Below are 21,682 nucleotides of genomic sequence, written 5' to 3' on the forward strand. Positions count from 1 at the left end.
AATGTGCGTAATTTATTTGGAAGATGGAGCACATACGAGGTGTGATCAAAAAGTAACGCGAATCTTTGTATTTCGCGGGTTTTACACATTCGAGTTTCAATTTTTTTTTAATTTTGTTGGTACACATATCACTGATATGTGTCTGCTTTTTCAGCTGCTTTGAGTATTTAGTTTATTGTTGACAATCAAAAAGGTTATACGTGTTTTAGAGTGCTCGGAGAGCTTTTACATTTGAAAACGATGAGTCAAAGAATTTGAAGTAAATTTTGCTTAAAAATGGAATATGGTCCAGCACTGCATTCGAAATGTTGGCTCTGGCTTTTGGTGAATCTACTATCAGAAATACAAGACTTTACGATGATATAAACGTTTCAAAGAGGGTCGACAAGAAGTTGAAGACGAAGACCGCCCAAGACGCCAAGCACTTCAATTGCAGACAACAATGTGAATGAAGCAAAGAAAGTGATTCTGTAAAATCGCCTAATCACCATCACAGATGTTAATGATGATGTCCGCGTATCCTGTGGCTCATGCCAAGCGATAATTCGCATGTTTTTGGCATGAAACGTGTAGCAGCAAAATCTGTTCCGTAACTGCTGAATTTCGACCAAAAACTATGTCGCGTAGACATCGTCCAAAAAATTGATGAATAAAGTCGACAACGACTCAGAAATTGTAGACGTTATAACAGGAGACGACAAATGGGTATACGGGTATGACTTCAAAACCAATGGACTATCGTCCCAATGGAAACAGCATGAAGAGCCACGGATGAAAAAATTCTCTAAGTTCGAACACATGTGAAGATTCTTCTCACAGTTTTATCTGACTACAACGGAATAGTGTATCACGAGTTCCTGCCTTACGTCGTACGGTCAATATCGAATACGACCCGGGAGTTATGTATCGTTTTGCATGAAACAATACGAAGATAACAACCATAATTGTCGCTAAACCACTCGTGCAAATCGCATCACGATAAAGCTCCCGCTCACAGCTCAATACCTATTCGCGATTTTTTGGCAAGAACCCAATACCGTTATGTTGCCTCAGGCATCCTGTTCTCCGAAATTGGGCTCCCTGTGACTACATACTATTCTCGAGGCCATCACTGAAGAGATAAAAACACAATCGCTGAAGGAGCTGCACACCGTAACGAAAAGTAAGTTCCAGAAGTATTTCCAAGATTGGAAAACACCCCGGCTGAAGTGTAGCACAATACTGATGTTGATGCACAAATATGGATACTTTAAGAAAATGAAAAATTTTCATTACTATTACATCACAACTCGCGTATGGGGAAGTAAAGCCTCCAAACGTGTAGTACTATTCAAGAACTTAAGAAGGCACTCTTGTGTATGTATTGGTCTGAAAGCTTCCAGCAGATAACTGGAATTGACTTAATGTCACCCCCTATGTATTACAGAAATAAAGACACGATGAGTAGCTTTTTTCAGGAACACGGGGATAAAAACGCATACACAGAGTCAGTCACTAACTACTGCCACCTAGAATAACTCCGGAAGTATGACAGTAGCTGAAAAGTTTGTGGGACAAGTGTTGCATGGGACAACGGGTGCCATAATATGACGTTGGTTTTTTGTTGCTAGGTGGGGTCGCTTTAGAGATATGAAGGTCAACTTAGTCTTTTTTTTTTAATGGCATGCTATAGTTTGGTACTTATTTTCTGACAGCGGCTATCGCGACGAATCCAATGACGTGTAACAGTAAGGACTCTGAAGGTCCACGAAGGTCAAAAAGGTGGCATGAACGTCCATTTACAGAAGGTTCAAAGTAATGACCATTGGTGTCAGTTCAGTGATGAAATCTTATCATGGATTGAATGGTATTCCTCATCACATCGGCACTTATCGAAGCATACGCTCTGACAGTTCTCTCTCGTATATAGTGCAAATAATAAATATTCGCCGAATACGGCGTATCCATGCAGCGTGCCACTGACATGTAAACGCCATTCGCCGGTTTCATAATACAACATAAATAGTAACGGCAAGACTAGTATCGTCGAATAACGTGAATATGAATGATGTATTCCTTCGAAGAACAAGTCGATATGCTTTTCATTTACGGAGAATGCCAACGAAACTCAGTGAGAGCCAGAGACTTATAGGCTGAAATATATCCTCAACGTACTCACCCTACACGTCGTACATTTAAATATGTGTAAGATAAATTAAGAACAACTGGATCTTTAACGCATCGCAAAAATATCCGGCAAAGGAAAGTTACTAACGAGGAATTGGATATTGGTACTTTTCCCAGTGTGGTTCGAGATGCTTGTGTTAGTTTGCTTCAAATCGCAAGGGAGTCTGGTGTGATGCAGAGTAGTGTTGTTCGTGTCCTGCGTCACCATAAATATAATCCTTACCATATCAGTCTCCGCCAAGAATTAACTGGTACAGACTGTGTGCGTCGCATTGAATTATACGAGGGGCTCAACTTCAGATTCGGAGGGATGAGACATTTCTTAATTTGATTTTATTTACTGACGAGACTGCATTCACTAACCAGGGAAATGTTAATTTGAATTACATGCATTAATGGAGAATTGAAAATCCATGTTGGCTGCGGCTAGTTGCACACCGGGAACTGTGGTCGGTGAATGTATAATGTGACATTCTGGAGGACAGACTTATAGGCCCCTATTTCATCGAAGGAAATATTAATGGTAGGAATTACACTACTTTCCTCCTAGAAAAATTATGTCGGTTATTATAGGAAATACCTTTAGGAACAAGGAACAGAATATGGTATGAACAAGATGGGTGTCCCGAACATTTTTCGCTGATGGCTAGAAAAGCGTTGCAGAGACAATTCCTAAATCGTTGGATTGGACGCGGTGGAGGTGTGTCGTGGCCGGCTCGTTCGCCAGACTTGACGCCTCTGGATTTTTTCTTGCGGAGATCCGTGAAAGACATTGTTTATGAAGACGTTCCAACTGCACCTGAAGATATGCGAGAGAGAATTGTCAGAGCTTGTGCTTCGATAAGTGCCGAGTTGGTAAGAAATACCACCCAATCCATGACAAGAAGATTGCAGCACTGTATTGATAACAATGGTCACCACTTCGAACACCTTCTGGAAATGGGCGTTCATGCCACCTTTGTGACCTTCGTTGACCTTCAGAGACGTTACTGTTACACATCAATGGATTCGCCTCGATAGCCGCTATTAAAAAATTAATTACCAAACTATAGCATCCCATTTCAAAAAACGAAGTTGACCTTCATATCTCCAAAAGCGACCCCAGCTAGCAACAAAAAACGAACATCATGTTATGGTCCTCGTTGTTCCAAGCAACTTTTGTCCCGCAAGCTTTTCAGCTCCTATCGTACTTTCGGAGTTATTTTTGATGGGAATAGTCATTCACCCTGTATGAACGCGCTGGTAAAGGATCAATGTATCATTCAGTTCTTAACATAAAAGTGAGTTTCTCTGTGTGCGAAAGATTTGCTGCTTTGCCGCACCGTGATTTTCTACAAGTATTGTTGGCAATAGATCGCATTGAAGTTGTTAACGATGAACTCCAAGTGCAAGGAGGACACCGTAATAATGGATGCAGTCAAAATTCGGACAAGGAACAGAATTAACCTTAAAATAATGTCAATCACAGAACATGTAATGAACAACATAATTAGAACTTATTGGTAAATGATAATCGTAAGTAGGTAGATAACCAATATGTAGATGAAGAATGTCAACAATTCAAAGAAACTTGTCGGCCATAGTATAGCGAACGAAGATGTGGTAGTTCATCAGACAGAACGAATCGTGTGCAACGGGTGCAATTGCATCGTTATCTGGAAAACCGAGATTAGTTTCGAATATGAAGCAGTTTGAAACAAAGGAGAAACACAGTGGGTCAGAATTTGTTATCATTGCTATCTCATACGCCATGACCATAGCATGAGAAAAAAAGGAAAAATAATTCTGGACAATGTCTTAATGTCTATTATACCAGTTCAAATCTGTCGATTCAATTTAGAATTTATTGTGGACTTGGTTGTCAATTTATCACAGTATTGCAGTAATTATATCACCAACTGTTCAGCGTATCGAGCTTTCCAGTGTTTCAGAAAAAAATGTGAGAATTATTACTGCAGTTGGATATAAAAGTAATGCCATATGTGAGAAGATATTTTTGAAGTTTTACATTGAAAGCAGGGAATTCGAACTCAGCAAGGTTCATTGAAAGGCTGTAAATGCCAGTTACTTGTCAAGAATCATAGGCTACCCATAAGCGAACTTTATCCTATTTCATTATTAAAATGTGAACTTGTGGATCACTAAATTAAAAAGAGGAATAATTGAGCAGTCAGACTGCAACGGTTGTAATCACTTCCACGTAGCTGACAATAAAAATCTGGCAGTCATATTGGTAACTTCCTAAAGACCATGGCAGGAAACAAGTTTATCAAGAAATTACTGCATATCGTTTTGGCAATACAAGGATGCAGACTAAATATTGAAGAAAGTAAAAAAAGTTGTAGACTGAACCTCTTGAATCCACCTCTACTGCAGTACAGATTAAGGAATATTACCTAAATAAATGTATATTTTATACCAATTATCATCTTATGAAATACGTTCACAAAACGTACACATATTTTCGACCATGTAAACCCTTCAGGGAATTGCTAAAATATTAGATATTTAGTAACACGAAGAAAAGAGCTGGTGAAACACAAAAATTTTGTGACTCGTGTCAGAAGACGAAAGTTTCAGAAGAGCACCATAAAGGATATATATCTGGTATAGTACATGACAAACCTAGTATGATGTTTCAGTCGATGTGCGTGAACCAGTGACGAGATTTAAAAGCAGTTAAATGCACATAATGGTAGTACTGTAACTTTTTCAAAGATACGTTCTTTTCTGATATTTATTCTAATTGCTGCATAACGCTCACAAAGTTAGATTTTTTCTGAATTTCATAAAACCAGAATGCATTCTTAGCGATAATGGCTCAAAGTTTAGATAAAAATTATGAAAGTGTTTCAGAGAGAATTGTAGCCCAAAGCAAATTTTAATTTCCACTTATAGTTCAGCTTCAAGCCCAGTACCACGCATTATGTGCGAACTTGGAAGATTGTTTCTGAACCATAAGAACAGGTATGTAAGACTTAAAGACTCCAACTCAATGATAGACAGTTTGTCATGGCACCATCGGTACGCCACATGTAAGGTTCCGTTCAAACACATATCTGAACAGTATGTGACGCACTCACAAAAGACTGGAATCTCACGTGACAAAAAATGCTGGATCAGTTATTAAACCTATTGAATAAAGAAACTAATTACCTCAAGTAGATACATGATAAATTAATGAATTCTTTAATATATAAATTGAAGGAGTGGGTTCTTTTCAAATCTCATTTGAAATTTCAAGGAAGAAAGTAAGAAATTTAATCACTACCACGTTGTTAACTTCAGCATCAAAATGATTGTGCATCCTAATTGCTTTGAATTGAGGTGCATTATTTCAGGCAAATATCATGGATTACAGTGCATATAGATTATTAAACTGTACCATAAAACCAACACGAATTTTGCGTATGTTATTCACATCAACATATAGGTTGCATAGTCAGGAAAGATGGCTGTCTCACTAAAAATTGCTTATTAATGTGCCACTGCTTCGCGTACACAGACTTGAAATGAAGTATGTCTTTATAGTTGCTCAGTTGCAGTAAGCAATTGCACGAATAATCTTGTATTTTTGTTCTGATGTAGTATACTTCTAATGTAAAGAATTTTTTGTGTGCTGATTTATTCATTTTCTGCATATTTCCCACATGCAGGCTAGTTTTATGAATATTTTATTCACATTTTAAATCTGTTTTGCAAGTACTTTTATATTAATTAAATTGTTACAGCAGCATTCAATTGACTTATTAGATTAGGCTACATGTTTTGCCATTATTTCCAGATTGAGAACGACATTTTAAAAACCTGGCTGTTAACACTTTGTTTGTTAATGCTTATTAGTAACAAAGTTATAAGGGTCTCATCCTGTCTATTGATTTTGTTAGTCGGTTTTGTACTATTATTCGTACATATTGTTTCAATTCTGTAAGTTACATTATTTCATCAGACTGTTCCTTTCTATATATATATATATATATATATATATATATATATATATATATATATATATATATATATTATTTCATCAGTCTGTTCCTTTCTATATATATATATATATATATATATATATATATACATATTGCTGGTTGTTGTACATTATACTGACATAAATCATCATTAGAAATTTAAAACTTAATTTCACAGCACTCATTAATATCATACTTTGAGAGATATACAATAACATTTCTTGAGTCCATGGATATTGTATGTATAAAAGTTTCCTTATTTGTTGATTATGTTAAGATAGTTTCCTTTCTCTTTCTTTTCATTCCTTAATTTTTATAGCTGTTTATCTCTTGCCAAGTATCTCTCCCTCCTCTCTCTTTCTTGTTTCTTTCTTTTTTTGTTACGTAGCTGTATAGTAGCAGGGTCTAGTGAGCTGCCTTTTGCATCAGTAACACGTATGTGTGCCTGAGTAGACAACACGGAATCAGCTACACTACTTAAACTGAAATGACAGTGGCTATTACCTATTACATTAATATGTGAATGACTGTCGTCCTATGTGAAAATAAATACGTATCAGAGAATATGCTATCACTGTTAAAAAAAAAAGAAACCGACTGTGAATAACGCACATCCTCTAAGCTGAGGTGAAGGTTCGTCCGACCAGGAATATATTAACGAAATCAAATGTGTGTACCCACCACGATCGTGATCACAGAACAAGTAAACCGGGGTGTTTAAAATGTTTTTTCTCAATGTTTTCGTACATAAGTTTGATGACTATTTATTTGTGTAATGAAAACAAAAAGGTTAGACTAATTTCAGTTCTAACGATCGGGGAAGCAGATTCTCGCAGTATCAAAGTATATTATTATGCGGTACTCTATTGTTTTTACTAGTGCTCATATGTTTTCCCTTGATATAACAAGTAACCTCCCGCAGCTGTTTCTACGTCGCCAAGCCACAATGAAAAACGTTGTTTCAATCTTGGAATACTGACAAAGGAGCTTTCGCTCGAAAATACCTGTCGTAAATGAACACTTGGGAAACTGAAATAAACACACCCGGAATACTTTTATTTATGAAAAATATATTTGCTACTTACTCTGTGGGTCACGTGAAACCATTATGCGTTAAAATACTTACGACTGTGTTCACCCACGGCAGGAACATGCCAGCGCTGAAGACGCCCAAGACAGGACCCGTTGTCATGGAACCCAGCGATATGGACAGCTGCAAGAAACGAAAGGACGCTGGTGTGAGAAAGAAAACTGGAAAACTACTCTGAAAAGTCAACTTAAGCATGCTATGCTGCTCCGTGACAATGTTAGAACTAGTCGTAACGTGAAATATATATGTCATGATTTCATTCCCTTCTGAAACTGGGAGCTGTGTAATAGCTATTTAGCAAGCCAGCACTCTCCGCATGTGAGCAGGGCGTATCTTCACTAACGAAAAAAATGACATAAATGTAAACGGACAATAATGATACCAAGAACGTTTCAATAAACATAGGTCCATAAAGAAACCATTTTCGAGTTATCCGAATGTGTGATTAACAGTCGACACTAACTTTAGTATGAAATATTGTCCTAGTTAGTAGAAATGTATTTGAAATACAAACTTCCTGATTAACTGAATTGGTAAATTCAGCAATATAGGTAATTTTGAATGTAATGATCCGCAGGGCTGTACAGTAATTTCATTTAATGTCACGGCTGGTACCACGTCAACTGAAGACGCAGCTCAGGTGATAGAGATTCCTTTTAGAGAATCATAGCGGAAAGTGACTGCATCAGAGCTATTGAACATCATTATTGTCAACTTATAAATACAGGGCTATTCAGAAAGAAGGGACTGATAGCAAGTATTTGTTGCTTCCAAACTACGAGCCACAGAAACACAATTCTTACGTTCCTGGAAAGGGAAAAATTCTAATTTGTATCGATTCAGTGTGAGCACCACGTGCTGCACGACAGATACCAAAACGGTGACTCATTTCCTGCCCCACAGAAAACAGCCGGTCTCTCGTTATCGAATTCAGAGCTTCAACAACGCGATGTCGCAGACTTTCAAGAGTGTCAGGAATAGTGGTGATAAAAACGAGGAGTCTTACATAACCCCACAGATAAAAGTGTGAGGTGTGCAGACCTGAAAGGCGGTGAAGTTCACGTTCTACTCCTCCTCTTTTTTTTAAGCACGTCCGACGTTACCTCAATGGCACCATTCCAGGACGCTGGAATGGAAGAGGAGAAGCAGAAGACGAATTTCATCGCCGGTGGCCTACCGGGTCTCCAGACATCACACCGTGTGATTTTCGTCTGTTGGGTTACGTGAAAGACCACGTTTTTATCCACACTATGCCTGACACTCTTGAAAGTCTGTGACATCGCATTACTAAAGCTGTGAATTCGATAGTGAGAGACAGCTTCTTAGTGTGTGCGAGAAATGAGTCACCGTTTTCATATTTGTCGTGGTGCTCACACTGAATGCATAAAAATTCGAACTTACTCTTTCCAGGAACGTTATAACTTTAGAACTGTTTCTATCTGTTGTAGTTTGGAAGCAATGAATGTTTTAATTCTGTTCATTCATTTTGAATAGGCATGTATATAGCGCACTTCAGCGAACGTTTGTAGTTAAAATTCAGGGGATAGAAGAAGTATGCCACAAGCAGGAAGGTGGTTGAGTGGCAGCCGGGCAGTGTATACATTTTTTGTTTGAAATTGTATATGAGAAGAAGGAATATACATGGAAAATACAATGTGTCTAATGTAAACCATGCCCCGCTATCGTGGTTAAAATTGACTGCGAGAAAGAAAAGTAAACCTCACATTTTCCCAGCACAGCACTTTTTTTTTTCTCGCAGTCTGTTGGAAAACACTCCCTGGAATGCTGTTCATGAATGGCAGCGCATCAGGTCCAATTACCAACGTGACGTACAATTTTGCAGTCAGCATGCGTAGGACAACTTCGAGATTGTTCATGCTTCCATGCGGTGTACGCTCCCACCCATAGCTCCAGGTGTAGGTTCAGTGTGCTTAGCATCCAGACTGGTTGGGTGCAGGCCCTTAAGTGGTTTCCTTCTAACCCAAAACGACGGCCGTCACTGGCACCGCGCAGAACGAGCTTTCATCAGAAATCACACAGACCTCCACCCCGCCCTTCAATGAGCTCTCGCATGACACCACTGAAGTCGCAAATGGCGGAGGTTTGGGGGGTCAGTGAAATGATAGCTACAGGTCACTGGCTCAGAGATGTTCTTTAAATAATAGGTGTGTAACAGTTCGTTGTGTCACTCTAGCGCCAAATGCTGCTCAAATTGCTGCTGCAGATGCAATACAATGCTCCAGAGCTACATCTGGTACCGCACGCCGCGGAATTTGAATCCGCGCCAGACGTCATGGACGTCGAAGACCCATAGAAGTTTCTGCACCATCGCGCTGTAAGCTGTGGCGGCGCGCGCTCCCTGACCTGCTTTTAGTGTGAGGGCGCCATAGTGGAACACGTGGTCCCAGCGGCCAATAGCGGCGCCCCCGATAGCATACTTAAGCGCCTGCCTCGCACTCGGGTAGCACTCTGCTGAAGACCAACTCCTCAACCTTGTTCACCTTCTGTCCCTCCAGCTCAACTCCCGTCGCTCCGCCATTTTTGTTTCCCTTGACCTTTTCCCTTGACCTCCAAAATGCCTATGACCGTGTATGGCATCCCGGTCTCCTCTTTAAACTCCAAACCTACGCCCTGCCTATCAATTTTGTCCGTCTGGTCGCTTCCTTCCTCTCGCACCGTCCTTCCTATGTCACCCTCCACAACACCAACTCCCGTATCTTTTATCCCACGGCTGGCGTCCCCCAGGGTTCTGTCCTCTCCCCTCTCCTTTATCTCTTGTACACAGCTGATATGCCCAAGCCACACCCACCAGTCCACCTTCTCCAGTATGCTGATGACACCTCCTTCCTGGCTCTCTATCCTACCCTTCAACGGTCTCAACGTACCCTCCAAACCCTTCTTAACCAGTTCACCACTTGGTGTAACCAGTGGTTGCTCCAGCTCAACCCCTCCAAAACCCAGGCAATCATCATAGGTCGCTCCACTCGCTCCTTTCGCCTCCATGATTTCTACCTCACCCTTTATGGTCGTCCCATCCAGCTCACCCCCACCCTGAAATACCTTGGCCTCACCCTCGATCGACACCTCACCTGGACCCCTCATCTCCAGACAGTCCAGCAGAAAGCCCATTCCTGCCTCCGCCTTCTGAAACTCCTGTCTGGCCGGACATCCTTCTACCATCCTTCTACCATCCTCCACACCTACAAATCCCTCATCTGTCCTATCCTCTGTTATGCCAGTGTTGCCTGGATCTCCACCCCCACCCACTTTTACAAGGCCCTCCAAATCCTTGAACGCCATGCGCTCCACCTTGCCTTCCGTATCCGCCTTCCTTCCCCCACACGGCTCCTGTATGAACTGATCCCCTTCCCCCACCTCCTCCTGTTCCTCCAACATCTCTGCATCCTTTACATTGTCCGCTGGCTTGATGCCCCCGACCCTCTGGTTTCCTCCTCCCTCTCCACCCCCCCCTCCCCTCCGGTTACCGTGCCTCTATCGCTGTATCCCTCTCTTCACCTCCACACCCTCCATCTCCTTCATCAGGGCAGTTTCCAACGCCTCCCCCTCCTGGATGACGAACTTCGCCGTGACATCTACCCTTCCTTCCAACAATAACCTGGCCTTGTTCCCCCCCCTTCACCAGGGCCCCCTTTTTTTCCTCTTCCCTCCTTCTCCCAGAGCCGATTTTCCTCCTTCTCCCCCCCCCCCCCCCCCCGCCCCTGAGACCCTGCACCCCATACTTGCCTCTTTCCTTCCCACATCCCTCCCTACCTGGCCCTCTTCAGCGCGCCCCCCTCTCATCTCCCCCATCTCTTCCCCTCCCTCCCTTCTTCCAGTCTCCCTCATCTCCTTGCGCCTGGCAGATCCTCTGTTTTGAGCATCGTCAGTGTGCCACATCAGTGTTGTGTTTAGTGCTGTTTCTCCTGTGCGTCAAGAGGTGTGATTTTAATTGTGTACTGCCTTGAGGTTCGCCGTCAGTGTTTGTTATGTGCTACACCATCCGTCGATACCTTTTATGCTCCAGTCATACTGTGCCTTGTGTTCTTTTAATTGTCGCAGTGTGTTGCTTTTTGTGTGTGCTACTTTTAAACAGTTTTAACAGTTTTTGTATCTCCATTTTACGGTCACCCCGTTTTTTGTCTATTGCCTTCCATGATGTTTCCCCTTTTTTTATATCTCTGTTCACCATATTCTCTCCTTTGTTCTTTTTAAATATCTTCTATTGTTTGTTCTATGCCTTACGGCTGAAGAGCAGCGTATATGCTGCTGCCAGCTCACACCAATGGGGAATTGAAATACAATAAAGAAAAAAAAAAAAAGCTCGGCCAGCAGTCTAACATCGCGTACGTCTCGGGAGATATTGCCTCAGACAGCGTATTGACATTCGTGTTTCTATTCCCGTGGACGTGGTTGTCTTGTTTGGTTCGTTCCTCTGTTGTCTGTTCTTGTTGTGTCGTAACGTCCTCCGTTGTTCGTGTCCGTCCTCTCCCGTTGTGTTGTTGTTCGCAGGTCGCTCCGCGGGTCCCGCCGCGTTTCCGTCACTACTACCCGACGACCGTTCCTGTCGCCGCTACGACACTATACGCCGAAATCGACTGTCTTGTCTCGGTAGTGCCACGTGGCCGTCCGGAGCCTGGTTTTCTTCCGACCGTGCATTCTCGTGACCACCACTGCCAGCAATCACGTACACTGCCTGCAGTCCTGCCAAGTATATCTGCAATATAGTAGGAGAAATATTCTGCTATGTACATCCATTTCAAACTGCTTGGTGTATTCATCTCTTGGTGCCCCCGTACGATTCTTACACCTCGCACTTCCCTTCATTATCAAAATAAACGTTCCTTCACGTCTCAAGATAAGTCCAGTCAACAGATCCATTCTTTCAGTCAAATTGTGCAGTAAGATTCTTTTTCCCTCGAATTCGATCCAGTTGGTTGGTTGTCTGGGGATGGGACCAAACAGCGAGGTCATCGGTCCCATCGGAATTAGGGAAGGATGGGGAAGGAAGTCGGCCCTGCCCTTTCAAGGGAGCTCATCCCGGCATTTGCTTTAAGCGATTTACGGAAATCACGGAACACCTAACTCAGGATGGCCGGAAGCGGGTTTGAACCGTCGACCTCGTGAATGCGAGTCCAGTGTGCTAACCACTGCGCCATATCTCTTGGTTTCGATCCAGTACCTCCTCCTTAGTTACTTGATCTAACTATCCAATCTTCAACATCCTCCTATAGCGCCACATGCATGTGCACGTTTCACTTCTATACAAGGCTACACTTCAGACAAAAACATGCGGAAAATGCTGGCTAACATTTGCATCCCTATTATCTGTTAACAAATTACTCTTTTACAAACGTACTTTTTTTATATAGCCATTCTGCATTTTATATCCCTTGTAGTTCGCTCATCGTCAGTTATTTTGGTTCCGAAATAACAAAACTTAAGTGCTACTTTTAATGTTTTATTTGCTAACCTAATTTCTTCAGCATCGATTTAATTCAACTGCTTCCCACTACCTTTGCTTTGTCTTGTTGATGTTCTTCCTATAACCTCTTCTCACGACCCTATCCATTTCATTCAACTGTTTTTCCAAGTCCTTTGCTGCCTCTGATAGAATTACATTGTCTTAGGCAAATCTCGTTTTATTTCTTTCCTCTGAACTTTAATACCATCTCCAAACTTGTCCTTAATTTCTTTTACTGCTTGCTCATTGTACAGGGTACTCTGGACAGCATGGAAACAGTGTGACGTCACAGCCATCACCTGTTCGCTATTCGTCCGTCTCCTTCAATGGGGTGGATTAATATAAAGACCAATAGAAAACAACTATTTCAGCCAATGACAGATAATAAAGGAAACACCAATAAAGCATACCTTCCACCCCTCCTCCTCCTCCTTTTACAGCCAATCAAGTAACGACACGGTTTCCTCGTGCAGCTATTTAAGGAACCAAGTGTGTTCATTTAGCACTTAACGTAAGGCCCTGATGAAGGCTAGCTGCAACGCTGGCCGAAACGTTGGCGCATTTTAAAATTATGACGATGCGGTCTGATACCCTGAAGAATTTTATTGAAGAAGGGTACAACACAGTCTCACTCCCTTCTAAACACATGCCTCCCATTTATGTCCTTTATCTCTTTCAACTGCAGTCTCGTTCCTATGCAAACTGTAAATAAACTTTCGCTCTCCGTATTTTAGATTTCCTAAATTTAAAATTTCAAAGAGTGTATTCCAATCAACATAGTCCAAATCTTTCAAACTTATAAACGATGGTTCGCCTTTGTTTAACCTACTTTCTAAGATGAATCGTAGGGCCTCTAGTCACTTTGTCATGCCTGACTCTCCCAAGATCGTCTATCCCTGGGGCCTTGTTTCGACGTAAGTCTTTCAGTGTTCTGTTAAATTCTTCTCGTAGTATCCTATCTCGCAACTCATCATGTACTTCCTCTTCTGTTTCTACAGCGATTTTTACAACTTCGTTACTCTCATATTCTCCTTACATATATTCCTTCCAATTCTTAGCTTTCCCTTCTTTACTTAATACTTGTTTACAATTTGAGGCTTGATATTCGTACAGCTGCTTCTCTTTTCTCCGCAGGCTTATCTAATTTTTCTATAGGTAGCATGTATCTTTTCTCTAATTATACTTTCTTCTGTGTCTGTATTCCGTTTCGCTCTACTTCATTTGCTGCATTTTCTTCTCCGTACGTCAACTAAATTCAACGATTTCTAGGGGGCTTTGTCTTTTTGCCTATTAGATCCTCTGCTGCCTTCACTGTTTCATCTCTCAAAGCCTGTAATGCATTGTTTTCCCCTGTTTCAGTAAATCGTTGTTTAATGTTTCTTCTGAGACTGTCAATAATGTCTGTTTCTTTCAAGTGTCCAGGCCCCATCTCCTTAATTTTCTTCCTTTTTTCAGTTTCCTCAGTTTTAATCTGCAGTTTGTAACCATTAATACATATTTAGGGTCCAATCTGCCCCTGGGAACGTTCTGCAGTTTAAAATCTGATTTAGAAATTCCTGTCTTACGAATGTGCAATCAGTATGTAAGCTTCCAGTGTCCGTGTGTCTCTCCCATGTATACAACCTAATTTCGTGATTCTTAAACCAGTGACGATGTTTAAATTATGTTATGTGCAAAACTGTACCAAGCAGCTTCCTCTCTCATCCCTTTCCCCCATTCCATACTCATAAAATATTTTTTCTTCTCTGCCTTTTCCAACTACCGAATTCCAGTCCCCCATGACAGTTACATTTTGTCTACCTTAATTATCGAAATAGTTTCCCTTATCTCATCATAAATTCTTTTCATTTCTTCATAATAACAGGGCAGTTTGGGATACACAATTGTACACTGAAGAGCCAAAGAAACCGGTACATTTGCGCATTATCGTGTAGGGCCACCGCGAGCACGCAGAACTGCCTCATTTCGATCTCTACAAAATTTAAGAGGCTTCTGTTTGGATGTGCTTCTGCACCAGCACTATTTCTACAGTACTTACAGACTCTTTGTGCGTCGATTCCTTCAGTGCGTAATTACCTAGATGATATCGTAGTTTCTGGTTCTATGCAGCATGAAAATTTGCATAATTTGAGACAGTTATTTGAAGTGTTACGTGAGTAATGGACTTAAACTCAATAAGTACAAGTGACCATTTTTTTAATGAACAGTTATCTTATACGGGAAACGTAATAAACTCTCAAGGCATCTGACCCATGGCTGGCTCATGCTATGCGTTGGATTAAATCTTGGTTAATATTCTGTGTTTAGTCTCCCGCGGTTATGGTGATGATGCTGCTATCCTCTCTCTCCGCGGGTGGCAGCAGCGGTGTGTATCGATATCCGCACCTTGGACTATCTTTGGACTGTTTATAGTTTCTGGCTGGGATGTATGCAGGCAGTTGATCGGTCGGCGTGGAGCAGTGAAGAAATCTCCGCAGCGAGTAGTTTGGCCAGGCCCGCTGGCAGCCTCTATGTGGTGTCGGAGTGTGTGGTGCTGTTCTCATTGCTACGAGGTTTGTGGCTCACCTATCCTGGACATGTAAGGTTGAGTTTGGACTTAATTTATCAGCAAGTCGCGACTGTTGACAATGTGTCGTTTGGAGTTCGTTTGTCGGCTGTTGGATTATTTCTGCGAGCAACAACGTGTGTTTTCAAGTCGGCAAATTTCAGCCACCCTTCGGTGGAGTTTAACTGCACGTCATTTGAACTGAAGTGCATCAGCGGAATCTTCTGCCTTGTGGCCGTTAACGTTCCGGTTACCTGTCCTTGCCATTGACGTACATTCAGACAATGTATTTTCCTCATCGTCTTGTCGCTGTCCAGCACAGTGTGTAGTTTGATAGCTCAATGTATAATTGGTTGTGGGTGCCAGTACCTTCTACGTTATTCCATTGAACTCCCTGTTGTGTGCTGGTCGGGTGGAGTGGAGGTTAGCTTGTCGATGGGTCCGCTGACTGTTTGTTTGTCAGTTGGGTTGTCGTCGGATCGACAATGGTTGGGCTGACTGCCAGTCACACCTAAACGAGCATTAGTGTTTGAATTCCAGGCCGACTCTCGGAGCTTCTGAGCGCCCTTGGGTGTACTGCCATTTCTTGTTTGTACTTGTTGTTGTACTTGTATGTCTTCTATCCGATCTTTAGATTAAGGTTGTTTTGCCCTTAAGGCGTCAGATGGTTTGGGCCTTCAGTCTGATTTAAGAACTGTTTTACGTAAAGGTTCAAATGGCTCTGAGCACTATGGGACTTAGCTCCTAAAGTCATCAGTCCCATAGAACTTAGAACTACTTAAACCTAACTAACCTAAGGACATCACACATATCCATGCCCGAGGCAGGATTCGAACCTGAGACCGTAGCGGTCACGTGGTTCCAGACTGTAGCGCCTAGAACCGCTCGGCCACCTCGGCCGGCATTTTACGTAAAGCCTGTGGAATTTTTAAAATTAGTGTTATTGAGTCTCAAGTGTTGGGCCTTCAGCCGATTTTGAATTCAAGTGCTCTTAAAGTGTGAGACTCTTTGGGCCTTGAGCCTAGTTAAGGAACTGTTTTAAGATAAGGCTTTGCCTTTTAAATTCCTGATTTTGGTTGAGCTTTCAAGTTATTGGATTTCAGCCGTTATGAAATTAAAGTGGTCTTGCCCTTAAGGCATGAGATTGTACGGCGAATTCAGCTGTATAATAAGTTCAGAAACTAAAGCTGCGTTTTTTTTTAAATTTTTCTTCGCCCTTGTAATGTCTGATCAAATAAAAGGTTGTATGTTCGAGTGTAACTGAAATCCGCTTATTTTGGCCCCTTTCCACAACTTAAACTACTTGTCCTGTCCTGCGGGTTTAGCAGGGCGTCTCACTGGTAGCAGACCGTGGCTGCGCTTGTGCTTGCTATTCTAGTTGCTGTCAGATTCACTCTCGTATGGCTCGTGTTCTGTGGCACCACATTTTTTTCGCTGTTACTTGTTTCAGGTGCTTTAGTCATGGCAGTCAGACAGTGCCCTGGGATCGGCCTGCTGAGAAGGGACCATCTTGTTTACGATTTGACAATAAGGTGCCAGCCGGCTGACGTCACGCCGGCGGTAGTGGGTGAGACAGGAACAGCAACTGATTTTTGGTTGAGGCTATTGAAGCCCTTGAAGACACTGTTTGTCTTTTGGAGGGTACCCAGCCTAGTAACAGTCAGCTGAATAGGGTGCGGCACAATTAATGCATTTTACCAATCGGATAGCGGATTTAAGCACGTTAGATTTAAAAGATCATTACAAAAAATTAACCACTGAGTTGGTACCTTTGGTGAGGGCATTACAGTTTAAGCTTACGTATTTGTTGTTGGATGGGAGGAAGGCTGAAGATAGGGAATTGCGCTGTCAGGGAGAGAATGAGAGCCTGCAGGGTGGTGGTACTGTTACATCCTCTGCCAAGTTAGATGCTGTGTTTGCCAAGTTGCCGAATCCTCTGGCCTATTTCTTCCGAGATATTACTGAATTAGTTGTGGAGCGACTTGATCCGGTGGAAAAATTATTGTAGTTACTGGTTCGCCTAGAACAACACGCGGCCGCCTTTCGTGTTCCGCACCAAGTAATTTTGTCGTTATTGTACCCGCTAGCTAGAGGCGAGTTGCAGAACTTCCTCTAGTGAGCCATGGCGGAAGGGTTTTCCTTGCAGCAAATAAGGGAACTCGTAATTAGGCAAAGGTTGACCACCGGGGTTCGTAAACAACTTGAGTGTTGTTACATTTGGGAAGTGCAGTGGGGTAAGGAGCAGATACATCAGTATGTCGGTAGAGTTCAGACAGCCTCTTTGGCTTTTCTAATTGATTTACCTGAACAAGAATTAGTCTATATCGTTCTTAGGGGAATGCTTGCGGCGGATAAATCGCATTTTGTCTTCCGTAAGCAGCCTTCAACCTGGGAAGAGCTCCATGACGTGGTCGTAGCAGCATCCTCATTACCACTTGAGAACCATGTACGTCACGAGCTTCAGGGGCGGGACGTCGGCGCTGATTCAGGAGCATCTACATTCGCTGAAGTTATCAAACGGGAACCCCGGCGTTGTTTCAGCTGCGGCGGTACGGCTCATGTGGTGCGCTCTTGTGTTCAGTCTCGTGCACCCAGAGCCAACAGATGACACCGGGTGTGGCCGCGAACTCGGGTTCGAGCTTTCAAACATTCACGTACTTGGGCGGTCGCTCCCTCATCACCTCCCTTGCCTTACGTTTATTCTCGGGTAGGTGGCGAGCCCGCTTGTGCTCTTTTGGATTCTGGTAGTTCCTTTTCATTATTGAGCTTCGAGTGGTTTTTGGAATTTGGGCATCTCACGAAACTTCGGTCGGTCCCTTCACCGGTGCAGAGATGTTGGGTGGCCAATGGTCAGTTGTTGACTCTGCATGGTTGGGTCCGGGTGAGTATATCGGTCGAAATTTTTCCTGGCCTATGTCTTTAGCCTTGGTTAAGGAACTGCCCGTTAATCTTATTTCGGAGTGTGATATTATCAATAAGACCGGGTTGGTCTTGAATTATTCCGGACACACCCTTTTCTTTAAACTCGCTTCTGGAGAGAAGTTTAGCCTTTGCGAATGCGCTAAAAGTAGTGTACATCGAACTGTTGGGGCGTTGGCCGTTGAGGTCGTAGCTGACGAGTTTGATTTGGTCCATCTCTTGCCCCATCAGGCTTCTCAGTTACGCGATTTGTTGCACTGTTTTCCCTAGCTCCTTAGTGATAACCTGGGTGTTATTAACGTTCTTGATTATCATATCCATCTGTCCGACAATATTGCTGTTAGGCAGTCCCCATAACGCCTCTCACCCCCTAAGGTGAAGATACTCAAGGCTAAGATATCTCAGATGCTCAACAAGCAGTGATTAGGCCTTCTACATCTGCTTATGCTTCCCCCAGATCAGGGACGTGATTTCACACCTGTGGTTGACTACCGCCGTTTAAACGCTAAGGTTGTCCTTGAATCGGTACCGCTATCTGATCTGCATAATTCTTTTACTTGGTTTGCCGGCGCTAATTGATTTACGGTCCTTGATGTGAATCAGGCCTATTATCAGATTCCGTTGGCTGAAGAATTAAACATGTTACCGCATTTTGTACCGATTGGAACTTGTTTGAGTTCAACAGAGTTCCTTTTGGACTAGCAACTGGAACGTCTGTGCTTACTCGTTTGTTGGATAATGTCCTTGAAGTTTGTCTGTGTGTATTATTATTTGAGCGATTTGGTTACCTATAGTCGTTCGTTTGAGGATCATTTGGAGCATATTCAGCAAGTTCTTTTGAGATTACAGGGAGCCGGGCTGACCGTTAAACCTAGTAAGATGAAGATAGCCAAGGAGCAAGTATCTTTCTTAGGTCATACAGTGTCGGGTCAGAGTATTCGCATTGACCAAGAGCGAACTAAAGCCTTACGGGCTTTGCCTCCACCTACTGATAAGCAGGGAATTGCCTAAGTCATAGGCGTGGCAAAGTATTTTAGGCGTTTCGTTCCAAATTTTACTCAGTTGGCAACACCCTTAAATCAGTTACACCGAAAGGGCGTGCGTTTTGAATGGGGACACGCCCAGGAGGTGGCCTTTGAGCATATTAACGTAGCGATAGCCAATCCTCAGGTTTTTGAGGTACCCGATTTTAATAAAAGGTTTGTTGTTCAAACTGACACTTCTAAGGCTGGTATTTCAGCTGTTCTCCTACAGGAGTCTGAAGGGCAGAGACAACCATTAGCCTACGCGTCTCGTCTGTTAACTGATGCCGAACTCAAGTACTCCGTGTACGAGTGCGAGGCTTTGGCCGTTTTACTTGCATTAGAGAAATACCGCCTCTACCTTGAACATCGGGTTTTGCAATTAGGAACCGATAATCAGGCATTGAGCTGGGTGTTGGCTGGGTCACGTAAAACTGACCGTAAAGCCAGATGGGCAGTTCGCGTTTCAGCATATCAGTTTGAAGTTAAACATGTGCGGGGCTCTGAAAATATCCTTGCGGATGTCTTCAGCGGGATGTTCGCCGAAACTAAACCTAGTGAGAAAAACCAGCAGGTAGAGATAAATAGTTTTAATTGTATGGTGTTGGGTGAAATTCCCCTCTTGTTAGAGATGTGGCTCAGCATCAGGATCAGGACCCTGTTTGGACCCCATCAAGCAACGTGTGTTGGCAGGAGAGCTGTCGGGTGAGTAAGTTGTTAAGAGTGGTATTCTCTGTAAGAGGTAGGGCGAGGCTAAGCAGCGCAAGATCTGTTTGGCTGTAGCTTTGTTGCACCCGGCTTTTTCGTTATTTTCATGATTCGTTAGTGGGTTGCCTCTTAGGTACTTATGAGACTTCCGAAAAAACCAAGAAGCATTTAACATGGCCCTCATGGACCGAGATGTGAGAGAGATGATATCACAATGCCGCTTGTGTAGTGTAGCCAAACCCAAGAATGCTCATCAGCAAGGTTTGTTGAGTGCTGAACGAGAGTCCTGTTCTATGCAAAAGCCCTATATTAATTATTTAGGACCGTTACCTCGTAGTAAGAAGGGCCATCGATAAATATTAGTTATCATCGATGGGTTCTCCAGACTCACTTGGCTCCTCCAGAGCCGTAACATTATCGCTGCCGCCACTATTTATCATTTAACTAATGTCTTCAGTGTTTTTGGCCCACCCAGGCAGCTTGTTAGCGATAGTGCTCCAGCTTTTCTTTCGGCTCCTTTCAAGGTCTTCTGTTTACAGAATGGTGTCAGGCATATCACGACCACACCGTATTGTCCCTAGGGGGCCTTTGCAGAGATAATTAACCGAAATCTTAAGTCCGCGTTGATTATTTATCATCAGAAAACCCCTAGTAAATGGGACTCCAGTCTTCCATGGGTTAGCGTTTAATACCGCCTCTCCCGAAGCCTTGCGAGCTACGCCCGCCACCTTCATCCCTTCCTATCCGGTTAATTCCTCCCTTTCGAACTTGTGGGGAATTCAATATCTAATTCCAGCCGATATTAGTCCTTGTATTATCAAGGAAAACTGGAACAAGGTCAGGCCGAATATGCTCAGAGCCCATAATAAACAAGCTGAGCGTTATAATCGTAATCGAGAACCTTTAAGGGCAGACCAGGGGATCAAGTTTATGTCCGCAATTTCCCGGGGAGGCAGGTGCGTGGCGGGAATCTTAGTTAATTTACTCCTCGTTTTCTGGGGCCTTGCACTGTTGTTGTTGTGATCTTCAGTCCTGACACTGGTTTGATGCAGCTCTCCATGCTACTCTATCCTGTGCAAACTTCTTCATCTCCCAGTACCTACTGCAGCCTACGTCCTTCTGAATCTGCTTCGTGTATTCATCTCTTGGTCTCCCTCTACGATCTTTACCCTCCACGCTGCCCTCCAGTACTAAATTGGTGATCACTTGATGCCTCATAAGATGTCCTACCAACCGATCCCTTCTTCTAGTCAAGTTGTGCCACAAACTTCTCTTCTCCCCAATTCTATTCAATACCTCCTCATTAGTTATGTGATCTACCCATCTAATCTTCAGCATTCTTCTGTAGCACCACATTTCGAAAGCTTCTATTCTCTTCTTGTCAAAACTAGTTATCGTCCATGTTTCACTTCCATACATGGCTACACTCCATACAAATACTTTCAGAAACGACTTCCTGACACTTAAATCTATACTCGATGTTAACAAATTTCTCTTCTTCAGAAACGCTTTCCTTGCCAGTGCCAGTCTACATTTTATATCCTCTCTACTTCGACCATCATGAGTCATTTTGCTCCGCAAATAGAAAACTCCTTTACTACTTTAAGTGTCTCATTTCCTAATCTAATTCCCTCAGCATCACCCGACTTAATTCGACTACATTCCATTATCCTCGTTTTGCTTTTGCTGATGTTCATCTTATACCCTCCCTTCAAGACGCTATCCATTCCGTTCAACTGCCCTTCCAAGTCCTTTGCTGTCTCTGACAGAATTACGAGTACAATGTCATCGGCGATCCTCAAA

The 21,682-nt window shown here is 42.8% G+C and overlaps 1 protein-coding gene across 2 annotated transcripts in view; it reads right to left on the reverse strand.

The window, feature by feature from the left end:
• Nucleotides 1-21,682, reverse strand: part of LOC124545186 (sodium-coupled monocarboxylate transporter 1-like) — a 201,826-nt gene that overhangs the window by 50,824 nt on the left and 129,320 nt on the right. For both annotated transcript variants that reach the window (XM_047124046.1, XM_047124047.1), the window contains exon 12: nt 7,261-7,347. In XM_047124046.1, the coding sequence (XP_046980002.1) occupies nt 7,261-7,347 (87 nt within the window). The remainder of the gene's footprint in view (nt 1-7,260; nt 7,348-21,682) is intronic.

The sequence above is a fragment of the Schistocerca americana genome, chromosome 8, assembly GCF_021461395.2.
Source record: "Schistocerca americana isolate TAMUIC-IGC-003095 chromosome 8, iqSchAmer2.1, whole genome shotgun sequence".
Taxonomy (NCBI): Eukaryota; Metazoa; Arthropoda; class Insecta; order Orthoptera; family Acrididae; genus Schistocerca; species Schistocerca americana.